This window comes from Stegodyphus dumicola, chromosome X1, assembly GCF_044657685.1.
Source record: "Stegodyphus dumicola isolate Sdum_Otavi_A_Nest chromosome X1, ASM4465768v1".
NCBI lineage: Eukaryota > Metazoa > Arthropoda > Arachnida > Araneae > Eresidae > Stegodyphus > Stegodyphus dumicola.
The window spans coordinates 97,215,061-97,242,370 of record NC_140780.1 but is presented as its reverse complement, the minus strand read 5'-3'; the positions used below and the strand labels follow the sequence as shown (position 1 = coordinate 97,242,370).

The window sequence follows — 27,310 nt, the reverse complement described above, 5'->3', positions numbered from 1 at the left end:
TATTAAATTTACTTATATTATTTTTTCCATGTATCATCATGCACAATAACTCTTTGATGACTTTGCAGCATTTGGAAAACAAATTACTCAGAATAGAAAGATCCTCACATAGTTTTGCATTTACCCTCACTAAGGAAGTGGCACTCAACATAAATACTGGAGCTTCATTAAACAAAGACTTTTCTATTATTCATAAATGATAATAATGCTTTGCAATTACATGAACTAACTACTTCAGAAAGCCCCAAAAGCACTCTTCTGCAATGTTAAAAAATGTTTGCATTCTAACTATAAGAAAGAAATCAGATTTGAAATTCTGAAAGAAATTATAATTAATTGGTCTCCAAGGTTCCATGGCTGATGATGTCTTAGAGGAAAGGTAAACAACAAAATATGATAGTTCATTCCTTTCTGAATGCTCTAGTCATCAGTATAATCAGTCAATAATTAATTAATTAATTTCAATTGGTTCTGGTTAGTTCCAATAATTTTGTGATAAAAGACCCTTTAGCATAGCACCAATACTAAGGACTGCACAGATATGAGCTTCTGAAGAAAACACAGACATGTTTCAGAGAGTTATAATGAATAACGTTAGGTTACTAAAATTTTGTAAATATGTGTGTTTACTTGATTGTGTCTTGGTTTATTTGTATTTTAGTGTATTACTGTTTTTATTATTTATTTAGCAAATGTTATGTAATATAGTTCTGACTTTCTGTTTAGTTGAATTTGTATAGCCAAATTTTTATTTTGTCTCTAATTATTTATTTCATTTAAATTTATGTAATTCTGAAGTAATTGACACTTGAATTATGTAAATAGCTGAATCAGAAGCTGAAATATAAGCAACAACACTTTTAATGAATCATGACTATTTTGTCTCCAAATTGGCAACATTTGGACATTTTTTTGTCAACATGTCAATGTTTCAGAAGTTTTTTGAAAGAGCATTTTTGAAGCTCTGGAAATGATTTATTTTCACAGCTTCCAGAAGTACTAAACACAAACCTATAAATACAGTTATGTTAGAAATTGACAGTTGTAGTTGAATAGTTCAGATCAAAATCATGTAACTGTAAATGAGCTTTGCTCTCGTGCCCAGCTAAAAATACTCCATAGATAACAATAAAACTCTATATTGGTTTTTCTTACTGGTAACTAAAGAATCTTTGACACCCATGCGACCAACACCAATGTCAGTAGAATGTTCTGCTAGTTGTACTGATTTATATTTACTTTTACTGGTTTTCTTACAGGTTGCTAGTACAAATGCAATGGATGTCAGTAGGTATATGGGTTCATGCTGGTTTTTTTACAGACATCAGTAAAATTCTTTTGCAAATAATGACAATAGAAATAAATGTTTGTTTCAATAAAGAAAAAGTCACTGGTACTCATACTCTCTATGATTTTTTCCTCCCAATTTTTATTACATATTTCATTTTTTTATATTATACTAATTTTTTTCCTACTCCTAAGTTAAAAACATCACATTAAAGTTTTACATTAAAGTTAAAACACATAGGGTGAACCCCCTCATCATAACCCCCTCTCCAAAAGCACCTGAACCTGTTCTGAAGAAGCTAAATAAACACCAACATTGAACAAAACCTTTTTAGTATGATCAAAGTTACCTGGAATTGCAGGTGTTTGACTTAGAGAGGGTTTACTGTATATGCTCATTTCCTTCCATCTTTTCTACTTTTTTTTGGTCCAAAACAACAGTCGATACTTGTAATGAATAAAATTAAATGCTTTATGTGCACACACACATATATACAGATGTATCCACAATTAACCTTTTTTAAGGCAACCAGAAAGAGTTAAAGAAGAATCAGAACTTCTGTGAGAGTGATGGTCAATATTTACTTATATTCATAGAAATACTGCTCATTTTGAGAGGTGGTCACCTTAGGAAGATAGGAACGAGAGGGTTCACAGATATACATACATACATATATCAGTATTTCTGAGAGCATAAACAGAGATAGGTATTGAAAATTACCTCTTTAGCACAACTGCCCCTAGAGAAGACTATAATTACATTGGTCTTTTGGCATAAGTCACCTTAGAGAAGTTATATAAAATATCAATATTTATTTATGTCCTCATACGTACAAATTCATTTTAAAGATAGTCATCTAAGATAGGTGATCTCCAAAAGAGGATTTGCTACCAGTATGAATGATGAATACTTTCTACAACAACTACCCATGATTTCAAATGATTCTGGTCACTTGTATAAATGGTTGTCTTAGAAAAAATGTTCAATGCTGATGTTAAGTTCTCCAAAATACTGATCATTTTCAGAGGTGGTTGCCAGGAGATGGTTCAGTACATCACAAAAACAGATAAAGCAGATAGATTTTTTTTTAAAAAAGGTTCCTTGTTTAAATATGTTCTACAACAGTTTTCTTCCTCTTGGATAGGAAGCACTTTTCTTTCACCCCTTTTTGGACTTGGCCTATGTATTTCTAGTCCTGATAGTAGCAAATAAATTACAATAAATAAAATTTTTCTTATTTTTACTGCTGATTATAAGAATTCAAATAAACAGACAATTCATAAACTACAAATTAATCAACAAGAAAGCAAATTTCACTGGAGACTCTGCAAGTGTACTGGTTTAAAAAATGGTATATGTGGCTACAAATGATTCTGAAATACACTGGTGAACAAAATTAAAATATAGAAAACATTTTCCCACTTTTCTCCTAAAATACCACACAAACCTGGACAGCTGGTTGCCATATGATGTCACTGTAACACTGGTGTAGCTGATATGAGCTTACGTATTCTTGTGGGCATTGCTACGCCAGCATCAAGTATAATAGTCTCTGTCCAGCTGCTCAGCTCATTTCGCTCTACAACACAGTGGTTATTTTTCTCGTCTTTCTTGAATAATCTTTTTTTTTTTTTTTTCTGTTTTTGGGGGTGAAATGAGTACACATCATCGCTTAAATGAAGGTATGAGATGGAGAATTGTGGGTAAGCTTGAGGCAGGGCAATCCCAAGCTCAGGTTGGAAGAGAACTTGATATAACACCAAGTGTCATCTCTAATTTGTGGAATCAGTTAAGAAACAACGCGACAGTGTCCAGAAATGATGACCGGTATTTGGTACTTTCAGCCAAGCATCAGAAGACATTTACAACCACAACTGTCTCACGACATCACTACTGCCACAAGAACATCAATTGCAAGGAAGACAGTTGCCAGAAGGCTCCATGAGACAGGACTGTATGCCTATTTGTATCCCACTCACTCACTCCAACAAGAGAGAGCATTTGCAATGCTGAATACAACACCAACACTGGACACAGCTTCAATGGGCTAATGTTCTCTTCACAGTTGAGTGCAAATTCAGTCTACCACCTGATTATCTGATTATCACGTGTTTCTCTTCTATTCTACCACCTAATTGTTGGAAATTATTGATATGGAGGGAACCTGGAATCTGATACCATCCCGGCAACATCATGGAAAGGAACCAATATTGTGGTGGAGGAGTGATGGTCTGGGCAGGGATCATGTAAGATACCTGCACACTGCTCCATGTGTTTGATGTGTTTGACAGTGGTTCCATAAATGCCTAGAGGTACAGGCATGAGATCTTAGAGCCCTATGTGCAACTTTTCAGGGCTGCTGTTAGTCCTGAGTTCACTTTTATGGATGACAATGCAAGACCACACAGACCCACCTGATTGATGACTATCTGGAAAGTGAGGATATTCACTGAATGAATCGGCCAGCCAAATCTCCTGACCTTAATCCCATTGAACATGCTTGGGATGCTCTTGCGAGGGCTATTGCAATATCCCAGAACCATTCAGGAGTTAAAACTGCTGTTGTGGAAGTGCAACTTCCACAGGGACTCCTGAACTCTCTAATTAACAGCATGCCTACTCCTTGTGCATGCTGTCTGTCTGTCAAAGGCAACCACACACAATACTAGGCACATTTTCACTGCCATTTTCAAACTCAAATTTGGACCACATTGGGCTCTGGGCCACAACTCGTGCTAATGAATGGCATTTCAGTTGTTATTTTGTACACATTATAGTCATACAATAAACTATATCTATACCTAACTTCATCTATTTCTATCTGGTATTTCTCAAAATATTTGGGGAAAAATTATCCATCTCTTAATTTTGTCCACCAATATACATTCAAATGACTAAAATGTAGTTATTGTGTGAACTAACTTTCCAGTTTCTGCTTTTACATTTCAGATAACAGTGACATGATACATTTATCATGGTGTTTAAAGAAACAGAAACAATTTACTCTTATGCCAAATGAACAAATATGCTTTTATATTTTATTAAAACTGTACTTCTAAATGCTACATATCAGATTAATTAAAAAAATATTTTAATTTAAATTTTGCCACAGCTTATGTAGACACTTTATCATAAATTTGTGTATATTTAGACAATGTGAATTTTACTTGCAGTTTCAAAAGTTCTCACATGATTCAATACTGAATTTTTTAACTAGTGCTAGTGTAATATCTTTGAATTAAAAGCATATTTTTTTAATGAGCTAATTTTATTTAGCAGATCAAAAAGGTAAGTCACACTTTTCTCAATGAAACAAGCATAGTATGTATACTAGTTACTGAATGATGTAAGCATGCAAATAGGAAACCAAGGAATCTTTTGCATACTATACTAAAGCATTAAGCAAAAATTTTGATGATCATAATTGCACTTAAATATAACAGTTCTTTCGATTACTCTCTTTGACCTACTTTTCTTTACAATTATGACAGTAGAAGTTGCATGGTTACATTATATTACACAAAGTTTGCACAGTTTACTATGATGTATTTGTAATATTTACATAGTTATACAGTCAAAAGTCGTTAATTTGGACACCCATAATCCGGAATGATCTATAATCCGGACATCAAAGCTACAAACTTTCTGCGCATGCGTCATTGACGCATGCGCGTAAGACTTTTACTGCTGCGAATTTGCGTGTGCACGTGCGCAAAATACGTTTACGAATGCGCGTTTAATGTATAACGGACGGGATAAGCTAAGCTAAAATTATCTAATTATCTATTTCAGTTAATGTTGCAGATTGCGTTGTTCCTTAATCTTCAAATTGGACCCGGATTATTATTTTTTGCAGACTGTTAGAGCAATTTTATAAAAGTAAGCTTGAACTTTCGATTATGTCAAATAGAATTTCAGATATATATTTACTAATATGTAAAGGATATACAAAGCAAAAGCATCTTTCGGAGTCCATTAAACAAAAAATGGAATTGCTGCAAAAAATGGATAAAGGCATATTCTTTGTTTATCTAAACTTAAACGTTTGTTTATCTAAACTTTGTTTATTTTTAACGCCGCGGCGGCGTGCAATGAATTGGAAGTTGATTTATCAGCACTATCCTTATCTTAAGAGCAGATGTTTTTATTTTATTTGGCTTATAATTGCTTACTCAATGTAGTATTTCATCTCGATGTACTCCGTCTTTGATATGATTTAAATCAAATGCCTCGTCATTATAATTCGCTTCCGATAGCGAAGAAAGTGACAGAGGTTATTGAAAACGAAAAAATTTCGATTGACAAATTAGTCGGTATTCTCGACACAGCAATTATAGGACTTGAACAGCGGAACTTTGTAACTGAACAAGAAATTATGTCTGTTTATAGAATTAAAGAGAATGTATTATCACATAAAAAACGAAGCAACTGAAACAACTTACATTGAAAGTGTTTAATAAAGTAAACAAATAAAAATATTAAGCTTTTTTTTTTGTAAATTTTGATACCCTTTAGATTATAATTGTTCTTTATTTCGTAAATTACGGTTTCATATTTTTACTTTTATATCTGCATGCCATTCTACCAGATTTAAACTGATGATCTATAATCCGGAAAAATAGATAATCCGGAATCGCCGAAGTCCCGACGAGTCCGGATTAACGACTTTTGACTGTATTATATTTGCATAGTTTCACTATGATGTTAAAATTAAACTATTTTTTGATTTCATCATTATCAGAGTTTGACTTAATATTTTTTAACAGTACTCCAAATACATAATAGTATTTACACAATCCTGTGTTAATCCTGTAAATCCAAGATAAAAATAAGAATTTTTTTTTTTTTTAAATCTTAAGTAACTATTTAGATGAAATGCAACTTCTTATGCTAATGACTTCTTACAACAAAAAGGACTGACAATGACACATATTTCTAGAACGTAATAAATTATAACACTTGAAATCATGACAACCACATCCAAAAGCTATTGATACTATTTGGAGTTGTGATTGGTTGTCTTAGGACAGTTTCGTTGTAAAATCAGTTGCTCGAGATGTAATATTCTTTATATATGTATGAATTTCGAAAAAATAATTGAAAGGTTTCACAAGACAATTAAAGCCATAGCTTTTCAATCAAAAAATTTGGATGAAGTACTCATAACATTTTAGCATTGCTTTCAAATATTGTTCAATCATTACACTTTCTGAGGTTATGTTAGAATTAATAACATTTTGAACAAATAAATAAGCATTAAATATTATAAAAAAAAATCGGAAAGCTTTCAGATTTTATACTACGTCCAAAGGGGCCACTTTTTTAATTTACACATCCATACATGTTTTCAGAGCATTTGGGCTAAAAGTACTTAAAAACTGCATATTATTAGAGTTTCCGTTAGAAGTCTCGCATGCTGGAGATAAAAATATTTTATTCTGTACGGTGTAGTACCACCGCTTGCTTTTAAATCATCAAGGTTCTTAATAAAAAATTTGTTAAAGTTTAAAAAATATGAAATAGATAATAAAACAAATTTAAAATTAAAGAATTTAGCTTTCAGGTGCCCATATGCTGGTGCAGGATTATGTTATTCAAAATTTGATGGCTCTAGGTATTGTTGTTTTTTTACAATGCAAGAAAAATACAAACATTCATGCCGATTCTTCATTATTTAATTTCTTTAAATACAGTACAGAGCAACAATATTTGGTGGCAACAATTTGAAAAGTTATGCAGCCATTTATACTGACTTAAAGCAAAATGCTGCTGCAAGACTAACAGCCCTTCTGGGCTAGTAATAGTTAAACATTACTTTCTAATGCTAACTGAAAATTAGCTGTGCTGCAGAAAATAAGTCACAGTACTGTATGCTTAATTAATCTATTTGTGTAGATATTGTTAATTTTATTGTAAGCAGGATTGCTTGTAAATAAATATGATCATACATGCATAATCATTAAATTGGATTTTTATGCAGGAGTTAAAAGTTAGGTTTTATAAGAAATGTGTGTAACACTGAGCAGAAATATCTAGGAGGCATTTTTTAATACAGGACTATGTAAAAGTTTTATTTATACAGCTAAATATTGCATGATACATATTTCATCTGATGTTGTAAATATAGGGTAAAATCAGTACTTTTAGTGGTATTTTTATATTTTGTATCAGGACATTTAGTCCTGATAGATCAGTTATATAACAACTGCTTATAATTACTTGTACATAACAGTGACTATTTCAATACTTATGCACCAAGATGAAATTTTTTAACAATGCTGATTTATAAGAGTTAAATTGATACCTGTATGTTAAAGATTTATATAAAATTATTATACAGAGTCTATCTAAGGTTACAAGACCCGAAGAATTAGATATAGGATATAAGGATAATTATAAGACGACAGTGTCAGAAATAATAAGAGTGATTAATGAGATAATAATGAGAAAGTATAAGAGTAAATAATAATAATCTATAAATAAGAGTCATAAAATCTTAAATTGAGTCAAGAAAGAACGTTTGGTATGTCACATGTAAATCTTTGTGTTTCATTATAATATTATAAGCATTATGTATTATTATTAAATTTATTACACTGTAGCAATGTTTTATTTATGTAATGATTACAGTGATGTTTCATTTATGTTCTAAGAGATTCTGGTCACTTTCAGAAAGGATTATCTTTGGGAATTAAATGTCACTGTATTATCATTATTTCTTGATTACATAATTTTTTAAGATTTCTTTTCATTTCCTTTCTTTCCCACAGATGGTGATTTTCTTGGCACAAATCCATATTCTGCAGTTTTCCCCCCTCCATTTAACAGATGCTAATTCCCTTCATCAACTGTAAATGAACTAACGTGCAGTTACAAATGTAATTCCAGATCCCTCTAGCCAAGTACCTATTCAAATGGATATTCTCTTATCACAGTTTCCCTTATTGCAACGCAATTAGTTATCCGCTTTCAAAACAGAAAAGTGGCTTATCGAGAATCATTTGTGGTTACATCAAATGAAAGTGCAGATGTCATGAGCACGTTGTTATGTCGCACTTATCTTTAACTAGTGCTAAATTGCTCTGCTTGAAAACAGTTTCACACTTGATGGGATAATATGTAAATATGAAAATTTCTGTTGGTTACACTTTGTAATACTGACAGCAAAATATTACATTTTCAGATGACATTTATTTCAAATAATTTTAATAGGTTAATTAATCATAACTTATTTTAAATTAAACTAAAAATAAATTATGAAACCATTTTAAGTTTTCATAGAAAACTTCCAAAGTGAGGGGAAACACTTGACAATAAATAATGAAAACTTTGCTTTCTCACAAATAAAAATACATATGTTTGTATATATTTTGATCATTTTATTCTCATCCGGTAAAATATCCGAAGATTTTTGTTTGTTGTAGATATTTAAGTTAGTGCAATGTAAAAACGAATTTCTGTGACACTCCAAGGTATTATAGTTACCGAAATATCCTAAGGCATTTCCATTTCTTAAATCCTTCTTGCACCAAATAGCATATATGCTGTGAAGATATGCATCCAACATCATGCATAACAAAAAATACACAATATTTGCAGTATGTGGCATCTTCTACTTGTAGTATGAAGGATACTTCCTGAACCATGAATACTGAGTTTCTGGAGAACTTTCACTTGAAGCACTACTTGATAGGAACTTTCAATTTTCAGATGGTTTCCATGCAAGTTTCAATAACTCCAAATATATAATCTAAGCCTAAGGTTTTTTTTTTTTTTTTTTTTTTTTTTTTTTTTTTTGGGTGGTTATCTTGTGAGGTGTTTTTCCCCCCTCCCCAGTAGCATAATGTCATTGTCCTCTATGTGTAAATTTTGAGAGAACAACAAACTCTCCTCATTATTTTTATTATTATTAGAACAGTGATTACTGCACTAACTAGAATTAGATAGGCATTATCCATCATTGAAACACAGCTATCTACTACTACCACCACTATCTATACTCAACTATGCTGGTCCCAATATTTTTTGGGGTGGGTGGGGATGGCTAGAAAGATAATTCAGCAGAGAAGTTTGCTTTCTTTTTTCCATTTTTTCTTGGAGGAAATCTGAAATTATACAGTCAAAAGTCTTTAATCCGGACTTGTCGGGACTTCGGCGATTCCGGATTATAGATCATCAGTTTAAATCTAGTAAGATGGCATGCAAAAATTATAAAATTAAAAATATGAAACCATAATTTATGAAATAAAGAGAAATTATTATCTAAAGGGTATCAAAATTTACAAAAAAAAGAGCTTAATATTTATTTGTTTATTTTATTAAACATTTCTTTCGACGCGTGCATGCGTAAAGCATACATTACGCATAGTCAAAATTAGAAAATTGCAACCAGAAAACTATTTGATTTGTATTCGTGATATTTATAATGACGAGGAAATTGATTTAAATTATATCGGAGTACATCGAGACGAAACACTACATTTAGTGAGGAAATATAAGCCGAATAAAATAAAAACATCTGGCCTGAAGATGAGGACAGTGCTGACAGATCAACTTCCACTTCATTACGCATCGCGATGTTCTCCCCCCCCCCTCCGCAGAGCAGCGTGAAATTGATAAACGGATTTCAGAATGGTTACAGAAACAAATCACCTCTCTGTCACTTTCTTCATGCCTTTATCCTTTTTTTTTTTTTTTTTTTTTTCAGAAGTTCCACTTTTTGTTTAATGGACATCGAAACATGCTTTCCTGCAGATCCTTTGGCAGCTCCAGAATTAGAAACTCGTTTTAACGTAATCGAAAGTTCATGCTTACTTTTTATAAAATTGCTTTAACAGTCTGCAAAAAATAATAAGCCGGATCCAATTCGAAGATTAAGGAACAACACATTCTGCAACATTAACTGAAATAGATAATTTTAGCTTAGCTTATACTGTCTGTTACACATTAAACGCGCACGCGTAAACGTATTATGCACATGCGTAAAGGTATTTTATAAAGGTTAAGCAAAATGCATTAACGCATATGCAGAAAGTTTGTAGCCTTGAGGTCCGGATTAAAGACTTTTGACTGCATTAATACACTGATATAATTTCTCTTGCAAAAATTTATATTATCACAAAATAAAGTTTAACGATTAAGGGCCCTACCTAACAATAACAATTTAATAATAATAATGCACTCCAATTCTCATAAAATCATGCTCATTTACAGAAAGTATTATTTTCAGTAATGTTCCATAATGGAAATTAAGAAATTTGGCATAACAATCACTAATGCCAAAGTTATCGAATATCAAACCTCATGGCTTATGTAAATCAAAACACTGCACAAATTTTACTCACCTGACAATAAGACTCACAAAGGACACTATATTACTTAAGATAATTTAATAAAAGCACAATGAAACACTGTATGGTGCATTTCCATTTCTTAAATTCTTTTTGCACCAAATAGCCCATAGGCTATGAAAATTCGACAGCATTAACACTAGGAGTAGAATAAATACAAAAGTGGGAAAAGTTTTGAGCCTGTCAAACCAGAAAGCAATGATTGGCTATTGGAATCACGTGACTCTAACACCTAACAATCTAAAACCACTGGTTAGGTAACTCTAACACCTAGCCATGTGCAGCTCTCATCTCCCAAGACAAGTCAGTGAACTCAGACAGCATGGACCACTTCGCTCCAGAATGCTTGCTCAAGGTCACAAACGGTTACCCCTGTTTTTTTCTTTTTGTTGATTCTGTCCCAACAAAGTAACCACACCAAAAGGTTCAACAAAATCAAGTGCCAGAAAAAGAATTAAACTGCCACAGCAGGTTAAATCGTTTGGTAATTGCAACTGCATTGCTTTGATTCTAATTTAATTTTAATTTTGATTGCTTTAAGTTTAATTTACTTCAATCCAGCAGCTATAGTGCAGGACAGGTTTAATTTTTGTTTTTGACATATTTTTATGTTGATTGGCAAGTTTTCAAGGTTTTTCCCTAAAAGTTTTCAGGTTTTTCCCTGTAATAGTGATCAATTATTAGGTTTTAGTTTTCTTTCCAAAAGACTAAGTGTAAAGTAGGTTAGCTTCCTCTTTACTTTTATAGCTGCGCTCAGTTAAAGTCAATTGAAATAGTCAAATGTAAAAATTCGCTTTGAAAGCCATGTAAGTTAAATACCAGTTCTCCGCTCAATAAAAGACAACATCAGACACTACTAAAAGCATTTAACTGTATCTACAAAATCACCTGTAATAAATGTAACTTAGTTTACATTGGACAGACCAAGAACAAACTTAACATTAGGATTAATAACCACCAAGCTCACATTAAAAAAATTTTAACTTCTGCCTCATAAGCAACAGAAAGATGCCAATAATAATACTGTGTTTCTAGAACATTTTCAATTGCACGATTTCAAACAAATTAGTATTACTATTTTGGATATTATTCCCGACACCAAAATAAGATATTTTAAAGAATCCATTTACATATTACAAAATAAATCACTTTACCCGTACGGGCTCAATTCTTTGTTACCTACAGAATAATTTAAAAGATAAAGACATTTCAGTTTACAGTAAATCTGGAAGATTCACTACAAAAACAACAAAAAGAGGAGATAAAAAATCATTTCCTTAATTTAGATTTTGAAAACTTGATTACCAAATTTCTTAATTTTTTCAACAGCATTTTTTCACCAAAAGTAATTAATTCACTACACGCCTTCAAACACAAAATCCTTAAGCAATTGCTTTACCACTTTCAATTTAAATACAAAGGCCTCCAGTTATATACCTTATAATAGACTTTATAACAGACCTTATAATAGACTTAGGTAAGTACAAACACATAGCAACACGTTTTTTAAAAATAAACATTTTTTGTACTATTCACTTCAAGCATCCTGTTTATTAATCTATTAAAAATTAATAAGATCTTTCACCTACACCAACATCTGTTTTCTGATAATGTACAGGCAGTAGCCAAGCTATGAATATGAAATAACACTAGGTAGCTTAATCATTAACCACTATGAGTTTGACGCTCCAGATACTTGAAACTGCAAACTTCGCGACTATAGTCTTTTTGTAGATCAACATCACCAACATATTATAACAAGAAGTTTGGAAATTATAGGAGATAGAAATTTAAGGCAATTAATGAATCATGTCACCATAGTTCAATCCACTTTCAAAGTTAGCAAAAAATTCTGCATCCAACAATTCGAAAAAGATCTAGAAGCTTTCATAGTGTTCTCCAGCTATAAAACTATCTTACCTACTACTACTTAACCCATATTAGAAAGACTATAAGGTATTTCTCCTGCCTTCTTAGTATGCCTTTGTGGTGTGGTGGTCTGCACGCTGAGTGCATATTTCAGAGGTCAGTGGTTCGATTCCCAGTGAAGCCGTTGCTCATTTTTCATCTCTCCGGCTTCAAAATAATCCTAATAGCTCTACAAGACAAACTTCTCCGCCACTTCAGAAGGCTTATTTAAGCATACGTACTTAAAATAGCACACATAATAAACAAGATTTAGACAAGAAAATTAAACTTTTAAAGGATCTTTTCACCATTACAAAAATAGACAAAGCCAGTAACAACTTTGAAAGGTTTTCTACTCTAATCTGATTAAAAAGAAACTCAATAACACAGTTACCTATCAAAAAATTAAAACTATGGCGATCTTACTCCAAAAACAAAACGGGTTGATCTTTACATTATGGTAACTTGGCGATTTTTTGGCGAAAATTTGGCAACCAACTCTCCAACAGCAACCCTCTATTTTTTCCCCCCGCCACCATTTTGTCTTCACGAAGTACAGACATGTTTCTTTTCTTTTTATCTACTGAACACTTCTTCCAACAATCTACTAGCCGAATTACACTTATGCTAGAAATTTTATCAAACAAAACTGCTTAATCATGACAAATATTTACTGCAAAATTGGGAAAAAGTGCACAATACCATACTCCTTATGCGTTTTTCAAAATAACACATACACATAAACCATGTACACGCCGACTTATTTTTACTTAAAAAAACATCCCAGAATTGCACATAAATGGCATTGCGCACACTCTTCACTATATCCATGTACACTGCTTTTTTCTCATAAATTAGAAAAATTTCACGAAAATACATGACAATTTTCTCAATCTTTAAACCAGGTAAAAAGAACATATATGAAATTACCTGATCGCGAAAAAGTATTTACCCCTTACAAATATGAACATTTCCACATATAAAATAAATAAAACATCCAAAAACTTTTACCTCTAAATCATCTATTACATTATACACGTCACCAACGAATTCATACTGCAAGCATTACAAATACTTAGTGTCAGATATTTAAATTATTTCCATGCACGTTTACTTCAACTTAAACGTATACCAAATTCCTACAAACATAAAATTCACAAAATAACTATCATTTAATTAAAATATCACTAAACCATGTACACGTCGACTTATTTTTACTTAAAAAAAATCCCAGAATTGCACAAAAATGGCATTACGCACACTCTTCACTATATCCATGTACACTGCTTTTTTCTCATAAATTAGAAAAATTTCACGAAAATACATGACAATTTTCTCAATCTTTAAACCCGGTAAAAAGAACATATATGAAATTACCTGATCGCGAAAAAGTATTTACCCTTTCCAAATATGAACATTTCCACATATAAAATAAATAAAATATCCAAAAACTTTTACCTCTAAATCATCTATTATATTATAAACGTCACCAATGAATTCATACCGCAACCATTACAAATACTTAGTGTCAGATATTTAAATTATTTCCATGCACGTTTACTTCAACTAAAACGTATACCAAATTCCTACAAACATAAAATTCACAAAATAACTATCATTTCATTAAAATATAATTAAATTCAAAAACACTACTTAAAATATAAATGAGCACATACATTAAATTAATAAAAATTACCTTACAATCCTAATTACTTTAAACTAAATCATTGCTAATAACAATTTTCCCAATAATACCAAATTCCTTTCCACCTTACATTTAGAACAATGCATAAAAATAATATCCTCAAATAATTAAAAATACTAACTTACCTAATCTTCTTCAGAATCTTGATTACGTGGTGGATACACTTTTCTAATTCATTCAATAAAATTATTGAAAGATTTTTTCTGCGAATTTTTCCTCCATACTTCCTCCCCTAAATAAAAAGCAAACTTCTCTTTATCACAATGCCTAAATACCCATTTCGAATTCACTTTAGTTAGGGCCATGCGATCCAAAAATTAACCAACACTGTTTCACACAACACAGAATAAAGCTAAATACAAAATTTCCAGATTTTTTCCCGATTTCCCCTCTTTTCCGATTAAAGAACCGTAATTCATCCATTAATATCACATGACATATCCCATGATCCCTCATTTCCCTCATGCAAAATAATGCATAATCGGAACTGAGTACTGCTCACATTATTACCAAAGTCCCAGGTAGTAACCTTTATCGCCTCCAAAATGTCGCCAAACTACCATTTACCATATTGTAAAGATCAACCAAAAAACGTTTCATTTACCTGCTTAAAATTACTACAAAATAATTTTACATCAGATTTTCCAACCTTTATGTATTACCTAAATTTCACAAAACGGCGGTCAAATTTCGATTCATAGTCAATGAAACCAGAAATTACATGAAAGAAATAGACTACCATTTTTCTCAAATACTTGAAGTTCTCTATTTTATTACAGATGCACAGATGCAAGACCACAATTTCAACTGGATCATAAGTAACAACTAACCGATACTAGAAGCACTTTGCACTTTAAACATTAAAGATATTTTCTGTTACTCTTACTGTTGAGAATTTATGTATGGCTCTTACCTTTACAAGAAGTCTTCGACAGTTTTGACCAGATTTATTGACCAGATTGATTGACCAGACGACTTGACCAGATTTATTTCAACAATGTACTACTGTTATTACCAAAGAAGAATGGCAACTATATTTTAAAAGTATTCTTTTTAATAACTATGCCGAGTTTAATAATTCCTTTTTTAAACAAATTAACCGCATCCCGATAGGAACCAGCACGAGTTCTGCTACCTGTAATGTGTACCTTTTCACAAAGGAATTTCATTCCCAACAACAATTATCTTCAATACAACCTTCCTTTAAGTACAGATATATGGATGATAGTATTGCAATCAACAACTCCACTAAAACTGAATATGATCACTTTTATCCCTCATGTCTAATACAAAATAAAACTAACTATCAACAATGGGACATTAATTACTTAGATTTGCAAATTATCAATTTAAAAAATATTGAAATTTACCACAAAAGAAGACATTTTGATTTCCCTACTATAAAACTCATTCACTCGCACTCAAACATCTGCAAAAGAGTTATTCTAACTAAAAACAATACATGCTCAACAGAATAAAAAAAATCTCAAACAATGTCGAATACTATCAAGAAGAGATCAATAACATAGTCAAAATTCTCTTACAGAATAAAATTTCTCTATCATTAAAGAAAGCTGGTATTAACTACATTTTTTTTTAATTTCTCATCTAAAGTGAAATGATAATTACTACTTAAACTTAATTGAAGATAATAGTTGGATGACTAAGATAAGACATTTAATCTAAATATGTAAAAAGATCTTGTAATTTTCCTTTGTAAATTCATACTTCCTAATTTTTTTACTTCTTTGTCAATTTAAATAAACTGGCAAACTTTACTTTTACTAAAAAATAGGGCTCCTAGTAGACATACCGTACCCTGATTATGTGAAGACTTTTATCATTTATAACATGACTTTTTCCTCAACTTAAAGCCAATGTAGTTCCCATGTTTTAAGATTTTACAATGGACATTATCTTTTAAAAAGTTTTATCTGCCACCATACTGACATCAACACTCTCTCCTTCCTGATCATTTATATTAACCACACCCACAATTCCCCATCCCCCCCACACACAAAGTTTAACAGGATAGGACATTTTGAATACACACAAAAGTACAGTTTTCTGCCATTGGACACTTGGTCCTTTATCTCATACTATTTACAAGAAGTTTTAACTTTTCTAAGTCTCCAAAGTAGATCTGAATTCAACTATCTTTTGCATGAGTCCACAGTTTGAAAAACAATGGCCTTTTTAAGAAATTCAGTAAATTTACATTTGCTCAATAATTGTTTTCTAATAGGTTTACAGATTTTTAGCCGATTAAGGCTCGGATTTAAAGAAATCTTTTTTTGGAAAGTGTTTCATTTTCTTAGTATTAAAAGTTTAAGGTTTGCATAATTGGGGACCACCCATATTTTTAAGTTTTGTTTAAATGACAATTTGATTTAAAAGTCAATTCTTTTATTCATTAATTTGTTATTGCTTTGGAAAGTCCGATTTGAGATTCATTCTTTCAGTTTTAAAGTTTTTAGTGAAAATTTAATTGAATACGTTATCAGTTTTTGATCTTAAATGATTCAGAAGAACGAAACATATATTTGAGCACATTAATTGACTTTTCTAAAACTTCAATTCCTTTTCCCCTGACGATTTCTGAATTGGGGTTTCATACAAAGGAGCTTAATTTCTAATTTTTAATTTTATTACTTTTCCATTTGCATTTTTATTTATTTATTTATTATATATATATATATATATATATATATATATATATATATATATTTGTTTATTCTAATGATTAATTCCTTTATTAATTTGATTATGTTTAGCAATGTTAGACTTTTAAAAGATTGCAATTATTAATATTGTTAGGGAGTTGCCTTGTTTTGATTCAAATTTTAAGAACTTTAATTTTCAAATGCTCTATATACATACATATATATAAATTTGGTCTTGCCAATTGCAATAAAAAAGGGAGGTGCACAATTGGATGTTGGTGCAGTACCACATTCTATGGCTAATTGTTTTAAGTTATGCGAGACAAATACATACGCATGTAATGCCTTTTGTCCCCTATGAAAAAATCCTTTTTGAATCCATTTTGATGATAAGAGTCCTTTATTCTGTGCATAAGTACACACGTCATGCAAGAAAATCATCTAAATGAATTTGGGAACAGTCAAAATGGATATTCCCTTTGAAATAAGATAACCAAAATTTTTTGCAATTGTAATACTTCCTTTGCTTCATACAAGGAAGTAAAATTATCAAGCATACGTATTTTGAAACAACACTGTATGTGAGATAAATCTGAGATGTGCTTTGCTATGTTGTAAATTTTTCAAACGTAGCAGACAAAACATTTTATACTTAGTAGACATTAAAACAGAATACAGCTTAATTAGATACAGCAAAGCAAATGAAGGACCACTAGTGTAAGGAAAGGGATGCATTCATGGGAGACTTTTCAAAGAAAACAGTGCCAAACAAAGATTGTCTCACAGGCAGATAGCCTTCAAATGCTTTGATATAATCTAACCTAGAGAAAATCAGTTTAAATTTATGTTATTTAAGGGGAAAATGCATGTAGCCATTCCATTCACCAAAATTCAAATCAATGTTCAACAGTCTTATCCACTCAGTCACTTGTAGACTAATTGAAAAAGAAATTTTAAAGTTAAAATTAGTGTTCACAAAATTTTTTCGTAAATTTTTTAACTATAAAAAAAGAAATTTCATAGTTAAAATTTTGTGAACAAAGTCCCCCAAAAGCAGTATCAAAACAAATTTCAGTTTAATAAATTGATTTAGCTATTGCAAATTACATGGCTAAAAATGCCTTCAAAATTTTCCCCAATTTTAATAAAGCATTAATTAAGGAAAAAATATGACTAGAATTACAATAGAAACACATGGACCTGGAATTATACCAGCTGACTACATATTTTTCAGAGATAAATGAATAAATTTTCATTGTGATTATATTACACCCTTACCAACATTGGCTCCATACTGCATTGCTCCAGGATATGCTGCAGGCTGAGGTGCAGTGGTATATGGAGGAGGTGGCTCTGCATACGAAGAATTGATCTTTTCAGTCATAATGTTATTATATAATAAATATCTGAAACAGAAATTAATTTGTAAATATATTTCATTATCTCAATCTTAATTTTTCCTTTTAATACTGCATTTTTAAAACACAAGCCATAAAAACTGAATAACATTGAAAGAATATTTTTAATTAGTAAATATGAGCTGCTCCAGATATATACAGAATTACAGATATTAAAGACAGATATTAAAGAAAATTATCAAAATACAGCAAAGGGCTAGCAAAAGAAGCAACGAAAAATGAGTAAGCTCATTTTGTGATCATCACATAAGCAAAAAATCATTAACTCAAACAAGTAATGAAAGAAAGAGTATAGTAACAGCCATCTTATTCAAACTTTATTACACATTAAATTATTTATTTTAAAAATTTAATTACATGAAAAATGCATTTTCAAATGCTCTAATGAGTAATATGATGATTGCAACCCATCTAAAAAATCCTGAAATAAGGGATGATTACGATCCCATTTAAAAAATATTGCAGAGTAAAAACAGAATATTTCAAATAATTCAGAATACTGATATTAAACACATACATACATGTATGCATTACATACCTATTTTCACACTCTTTCAATGGCAAAGCAAACAAAAAAAAAAAAAAAAAATAGATTTTCTCTTATTATTAAAAAATAATTTGTCTCACTACATCAAGTCATACAATTGCTTATCTATTTGGTTTCTCAACATTTTCTTCAAATATTTACTAAAATAAGATTTTCTTTCGGAGGAGGTTACTTTCTGAAGCATTTATATTTTTCTTTGCTAACAACTGAAAACTCAAAATGTTCAGCAAGACATTTTGATGAAGACAATGGCTTGTTCACTTTAAGTATTATAATAAAACTTGAAGTGTATATTAGCAGATGTTCCAGATGAGAAACTGCTAGAATGAAAAGAATGGTTCACAGAATGTAAAAAATTTTGGCAAGCTGTCCAGTTACACAATAGATTATCCATAAACACTTTCCCAGAGTCATCAGAAAAATTTCCTGACCTGAAAGCTTCATTTGCTGTTTTTTGCAGCAAGAATAAATAATATTTCAGTCTGTCCAGCATCTAAGCTCTTACTGTTCAAAGATGTTCTTCATTCTGACATATCACCCATATAACTAAATGAAATTTTAGCAATGGCTTCAAGGAAGTAAAACAGATTTCATCAGTTTTCCAGCTTCTTTCTGTCTGAATACTTCATCTCAAAAAATGGGGGGGGGGGGGTAAGCAAATAGAAAAAATAATTTTTCTGTATAAGACAAACCTTAGTTTGCTCAAACATGAAGTTTGACCTCTCACTGAACTTTTTTGAATCTAAAAGTCTAAAATTTGTGTAATTGCTGAATAGTATTTGTTTGATTTTAAAGATTTACTGATTACAAAGAATTTGCAGATTTACTGATTATTGATAACATTTCACAAATCTGGAAATTTAAGATATGAGAAAGTAAGAAGTCCTATAATCCAGCTATATCCATACTACAATCACTCTTGAATACAGACAGATATAAATTCTGCATCAAATTTTGTTACAAAAAGGCTTAACAAAGAATTTTGTTTAGCATTACTTATCATATAAACTACCCGACAATGAAAATGCGCCACCAAGAAGGAGTGGCCAGAAAGTGATGAAACTCTGTAAACAGAGGGAAACAGCATTGGACAATAAGTGATCTTTATTTTGAAATGATATGCATAATATAGAGCGAGAACAGGTCAGTAGTCTGTAAGGACCATCTTGGACTGCGATACACGAACCAATACGTCTAGGTACAGAGCCAATCAGACTACGGATGGTGTCCTGACGAATGGCTCACCATTCCGTCAACCATTTGCCACAGTTCTTCTGAAAGCAGCAATGGCAGGGTCTGCAAACGGCATCCAATTACATCCCAAATTTGTTTGACTGCTGAGAGATCAGGAGAGAATGGTGGCCAGGGAAGCATCTGCACACCTTGCACAATACATTGGCTGATCACTGTAGTGTGTGGTCGGGTGTTATCCTGTTGTCAAAGGGCATTGGGCACTCCCTGAATATAGGGGAATGTCACTGCCCTCAGCACATCATCCATGTATCGTTGGGCTGTCATAGTGCCCTGAATACAAATTACAGGTTATCTGGAATCGTACGCAATTGCACCCCAATCCATGATGCTGTATTGTCACATGGTGCGGCATTCCACAATTGCTGCCAGATTGGATCTTTTTTCACATCGCCGCCACTCTTGTACTATCATTGGAGAAACAGAAGCATGACTCATCTGAGAACATGACTCTACGCCATTCTGCCATCTACATCTCTCAAGCCTGGAACTATTGCAGACGTTGGCGTCTATGATGTGGAGTCAATGGCTGTCTTCTTAATGGATGTGACAAGTGCAGGCTATTAGCCAGCAATTGAAAGTAAATGGTTCTGGTCAATATGGGAACATCTAGGGTGTCTTGAACATGTTTCAGAATGGAGATAGAAGGGGCTTGTGGAAGCACCACTACTTGTTGGCAAATGCATTGATCCCCGCGTGCTGACGTCACTCTGGCTGCACTGGCACCCCTCAAACTTGCCACATTTCCTTGTTCCAATCATCACTGTCACAGTCCGTACACTCTGGATGTGTCCAGGTGTGTGTCAAGATGAGATTTCCCATATGGATCAACCTGCCATTCTTAGTCCGATCACTATGTGCCTTATAAAATCATCTGTCTGCTGGAACTGCCTCTGTTGACAATGGCGGGGCATTCTCTGCTATTACACGCGTCCTCTGAGACAAGAAGAAATTTTCTCTGATGATTTCCCTAGCAGAAATAACAGCACGAAAATTAAATACTCTGCAGGTTCTTTTCCTTATATGTTCTTCAACATGCACTGGAGAGCTGCATATTTCACATCATTCACATAACTAGGTGACATGCACCCACCCTGAAACTTGCATAATTTTTGGCCACTCCTTCTTGGTGTTGCATTTTCAGTGTTGAGTAGTGTACAATCAACTTTCTAATCGCCAATTATGATATGAAAGCTAGGTTAGATTACTGGAATATAACACAGCACTCAAAGGCTATCTGCCTAAGGAGAGTGATGCCTTTGTGGAGAATTTTCTCATGTGATCTGGCTTGTATTCATGTGACACCCCAAGAAAACCACAAAACCAATCATGCAGTCTGCCTGTTACCTAGGATCAAACCACGGTTGAACTAACAGTATTCAACAGTCAACCACATGACCACTGGTGGAGAGATTAAGGTACAAAAATAAAAATACTTCTACTACTTTCTGATTATCAGCAATCCTGCCAAAAAGTTACAAAGTTATTCATGAAGCATGTAAGCATATTGTCAAAATAGCTAGGTGGCAACTCACAATGTTGCCAAAAAGTACTTATGCAGCAACTCTGGTATGTACCGAGCACATGTCTGTTTTAGCCAGCAATTCTAGGCATGCCCAATTTGTGCAATTCTTGAATTTCTTAAAGCAAAAATAGATCACTTTGTATAAGGAAAGAAGAACAGCACAAAATAAGAAGGCTGTCTCAAAAATTGATTTATTACCGAAGCTTCTTACTTTTAAATTCTATTGATTGCTCTTATATTGAATTCTTACTTAGTGTACCACTATTTTGAAAATGGCTGCTGTCTTTCATGCATTAGCTTGGTCAAAAAATGAGTTTACAGCAAGTTCGTGATTTCTCTGTGGGAGGTGCATATAATCAGAAAGTATCATACAAATACAGTGTGCTATAATAAAGCAATAGACATCTTGCAACACTCTTATGCACAGTTTACTTTCGTATAAATCCACTGTGGGGCAATTAATTTTTTTAATACCCATAAAGCTGATAAATCAAAGAGTAGATACACTTTCAAAAATTATTTATCATCTAGCCGAGCAGGTAATATTTAATGCTGCTCCAAATGCATCATTCTCAGAGTCGTAGCTAGGGTTTTCAGCGCCCAGGGACAACCGAAGATTTCGTGCCCCCTACTGCTTGCCAAGAATGGAAAACATTTAATTCTAAAATTTGTAACATCAGTTTGGCACCCCTTGGATTCTGCGCCCGGGGACAGATGCCCCCCTTGGCCCCCTCTAGCTACACCCCTGATCATTCTGCACATGAATAAAACTTCATACCAGTCGATATACTTTCTGGCTTGAAAAGATTTGTACATACACTCAATCTCAGTTTTCCCCCAATTTTCTAAGTTCATCCCATCATGACTACTTTCTCTTTCCAAAACTTAAGCTGCCTCTCAAAGTAAAGTTTTTTGCTAATGTTGAAGAGATCCAAAAAAGTAGAAACCTCCCGATCTGTACATTTTCAATCACACGAAAAATATACCTTTAATAAGACTATTTTCATATCTAACCGTATCACTACTGTTTGCATTAATACAAAAGAATAATCAGAGTTTAATATTTGATTAATCATTATTAAAATGATTCATTTAGAATGTACTTCTAATTATTCGTTAAGTATAAAAATATCTTTTAGTAAAATAGCTGTAGTTTAAGTAATACAATAAAAAAGGCTGAAATCACAGCAATTAATACAGTACAACCGGATGCCCATTATCCGGAATGATCTAAAATCCGGACCTCAAAACCACCAATGTTTTTCTCGTAGGCGTATTTAATTTCCCCCTCTGCACATAATAAAACATCTGGAGAGCCCTGATTCTTAATTTCACTTCAACACTAAATAAAATATCCTGTTATTATTGAAGAAACAATCATTTTAGCATAAATTTGTACGATCAGTAATTTGGCTCTGTTGCTGCATATCTGCTTGGCACACATCTCAAACCGAAACATTCCACATACATCATTGATCTGACGCCAACCTGGTGAATCATAATTTATTTTACTTTCCTTACATCACTGCATGTTTATCAAAACATGACAACTTGAATAATGACTCATGTAGCGATGCCTAAACAAATTTTTTATGTCAGTAATTTAATAATAAAGGAGTATGGTAACCTTTTTATGTTGACATTACCCTTGGCTATGATTACAGATCTAAGTTAAATGTGCTAAAAAATATTAATGAGGAAACATTTACCAAAAATTTCTTTCCATTATGCTAAAAACAGATTTTGTTGATGATACTCATAGACCCAAAGATTAAATTTAAGGCTATTTGAATTAAGAATAACTGATTTGTTATTCACATAAACCCAGAACCAGCACCAGGGCTCGTATGGCTGCATGGATTCGCAGAATTTAGGACCCACAGAGACTGACTGCATCAGGCGGTAAGATATCTAGCGATTATAAGGTTACCCTTTATAAGGATATCTACCCTTTATAAGGCTTAAGTATATGTGGTAATTTATTTATTCAGAACTCTGATAAGCTTTAAGCATATGCAAGAAATAGACATAAATATAATAAATAACTAAACTAATACAATTCAGGCTTAATTGTCTCAGCGCAGGATAAAAGCAAGATAAAATTTAATAAAACAACTGTCATTAGTCACCAAGCCCATTATGCATAGCCAAATATGTATAGTGAAGGATAGCTAAATTAGATGATGATAGCAGCTAATTTTAAAGGTTTTTGAATATCGCAAAACAAAAATGAAATTTTCCAATTAACAGATTTTGTAAAAAAATGTGGAGAAGTGGTAATAAAAGAAGATGATATAAACGAAGTTTTTCATTGTGATAACAATGCTTCTTAATCATCAATCAATTAATGAATGTCAAAATCTGTATTATGGTTCTAGATCCAGAAAATACCATTACCGACAGTGAAGAAAGTGACAGAAAGTTACTGAAAAGGAGAAAATTTTGATTGACAAGTTATTCGGAATTCTCGAAACAGCAGTTACAGAACTTCAAATATGTAACTAAACAAGAGATTATGTCGGTCTACATAATTAAAGAGAAAGTATTAGCACAAAACACGAAGCAACTTAAACAACTTACATTGAAAGAAATGTTTAATAAGGTAAACAAATAAATATTAAGCTTTTTTTTGTAAATTTTGATACCCATTAGATCATAAATACTTCATTATTTCATAAATCATGATTTCATATTTTTAATTTTATAATTTATACATGCTATCTTACAAGATTTAAACTGATGATCTAATATCTAGAAAAATCCCAAATCCTGAATCGCCGAAGTCCCAACGAGTCGAGATTTCGGACTTTGTACTGTATTATTCCCAAAACTCAAAATATTTCCTCTTGACAGTTTTTCAGCATTGATTTATATGTCTGGGAAATTATTCTGATATTCATTATCATTGAAAATGATTAACATTAAAAATAGCTTTGAAGCAGTGCAATACTGTACCAATTTTTAAAAGAAGCAAACTAATTCCCGAGATTCTGATTAGTTTTACACAATATAAATAATTTTTAAGCTACTAACTCAAGAGAGGATTTCATATTTATAAAAAGCACTCAAGCAATAATAAGTATATTGTTGATTGGTGTATAAAAAAAACATAGTTTTAATATTTCTAATTGCTTTTATGATATCTGTATGAATAATAGTTCATTTTGACATTTTAGTATTGGATAGAATTGCTGATAATTCAGTATCATTGCAATCGAAAACTATAATAACCATAACAGACCCAGAAGTTTAGTTTAAATATGCACTAGCAATTTTTTTTTATATATATATATATATATATATATATATATAATTTTAGGCCCCACCATTGCTTAAGATCACTGAATACTGGTAGTTTGCCGAATTTCGCCAAACTATATTATATTATACTGAAAGTTGGTTCAAAGTGGTTATACTATTTGTTCATGGTACAACTCTGATATACGCCCTAATTTCACCCAATGTGGCGATATGTGTTCTGCGCTGGTTTTTGGCACGATTGCGCGTTTTATGGCATCCCTGTTGACATTGAAAAATCTTTCGCAGAAGCTCGTTGGTTCGCGTCATGCTCTGTGTCTGAGAAGATAGGGGGAAAAATAAAATGGTGGAAGTTGTTGAATTGAAGTTCGGAAAAAGGAAATATCATCGTGGCCATCCTGTTAAGGGACAGTGGATATTTGGAGGTGTGGAAAGAGGGTCTGGGAGATTATTTTTAGTGGTTGTGCATGATAGAAGTAGGGACTAGTGATAATTTGTAATTTTATTTATTTGTGAACCATAGTATGAATTTTCTGGATAGTCTGTCTGGCTGTCATATAAATACGATAGTGATTACGTGGCAGCATGTTAAAAGGCGGTATGAAATTGGTATTTCTGCTGTTCGAAAAAGCATTAATTCATGGTAAGTGCATTTTATTTTATTCTTGTTCATATTTTGTAGAATATTATGTTCATTGTTTTTTTAGTATGAATTTCTGTCGTTATTGCTGTTTTTTTTTTAAAATTGTTTGAAATTTATTTTAGTTATTTTAGTTTATTTTGTTGATTAGTGCAGAGCGTCTAGATTGTGCAATTCGTAGATGTTTTTTTAAGTTTAAAAAGGATGCTATGTACATGGTAGTCTTTGAAATTTATTGTTGTTATGTTAATTTATTAAAGCGAGGTGTTCGTAGATTCGTTCATTGCCTAGATTGTGCCATTCATAGATGTTTTTTTAAGTTAAAACATATCACTGTGTACATGGATTTTTGTCAAATATTTTTGGTTCGAAACTTTACATTTTTGCTTCGGACTTTTAGCTTAAATTGTGTGTGCAAAACCGCATTTTTTGGAGACATTTTAGGCTTAAAGTTCGAAATGTAGACAAAAAATTTAGATAGTAATATGGCAGCATGTTTTGGCGAGAAATTTGGCGACTTGAGGGCACATATCACAGTAGTTCCTTGTTTATATATTTGGAAGTTATACAATTGTCATAAAATTACAATTAAAAAAAAAAAAAAAAAGATGGAAAGAAAGAGAAATGTTAAATGTCAATGTTCTTTAAAAGAAGAACTGTTCTTCTTTAGAAACTTACCACAAGTTTGAAAATTAGGATATTAATTTAACACTTGGCACCATAGGTTATAAATTATCGTGAAATTATCAGATGTGTTTATTAATTACAAATTTAGGTACTTACGTATTATCGCAACCAGGTTGGCGCGATTTGTAAGTTTGAGTAAAAAAGTATGAATAGAAAGAAAATGTACATTTATTAATTACAGATAATTTTTAATACAGTTTTTTATATTATTTTGTTTTAAAATATAAAATAGCAATTAAACCCTTCCGGTTTCGAATTTGAATAAGTTGCAGAATTATTTTTTCGGCGGAAATCTTTTGGCTATTGCTTTTAGCACTGATTGAAAACCCTCTTCGCCATTAACAGCTTGAGCTTGGCGCCATATAAATTCGATAAGGTATGAGTCAAGATGATGACGGGCTGTTCCTCTGTTTTTTGTTGTGCCATTTGGCTGAGCCCCACATGTGCTCTACATGTTGTGTGTCAACGCCCGTGTTGGGATCCACAAAGTTCTTTTTGTGATTAACAGTTCCATGCAGAAATCCAGCATTTTTGAACTCACTTGTATTGTATCCTTTCCAGCAATCCAAATAAATGATGCTTCCTTCCTTGATATTTTAGCAAATTTTTTCCATGAGGGGTAACGGCGCTTCTGTTAGGTACAGTAACCAATAAAATGCACTTTTAAAGTCTCTTTCTTTTCTCGGCAAATTCCGCCGAAAACCCATTGCTGTGGTAGTACAGTGTTATTTTTTCGTTTTACAAATAAATTCTTTTTACAAAACTACGTATAACACATAGGGTTGCCGTAAGTAGGGTCGCCAAATTTGGCAATTTATGCGAATTTTGGCCTGGTTGCGTTAATACGTAAGTACCCAAATTTATTAATTGCTAAGATGAGTGCAAGAATAGCTTTAATTTATGATGAGGCATTTCTAAAAGCAATTTTCTTAAAGTTTGGAAACGAAATTTTATGAATGCACCTAAGAGTTTTTATCCTACAATGTTAGTATGCTTTACAGCTTTTTATCCTAAAATTTTATTATTGAAGATACTGACTTATATTATAGTTAAAAAATTGAATGAGACTA

At 32.0% G+C, this 27,310-nt stretch overlaps 1 protein-coding gene across 1 annotated transcript in view; it reads right to left on the bottom strand.

The window, feature by feature from the left end:
• The window catches only part of LOC118204753 (lipopolysaccharide-induced tumor necrosis factor-alpha factor homolog), a 78,084-nt gene that overhangs the window by 47,783 nt on the left and 2,991 nt on the right, over positions 1–27,310 (bottom strand). The window contains exon 2 of the mRNA XM_035377047.2: positions 18,193–18,320. Coding sequence (XP_035232938.1) covers positions 18,193–18,298 — 106 coding nt within the window. The 5' untranslated portion in view covers positions 18,299–18,320. The remainder of the gene's footprint in view (positions 1–18,192; positions 18,321–27,310) is intronic.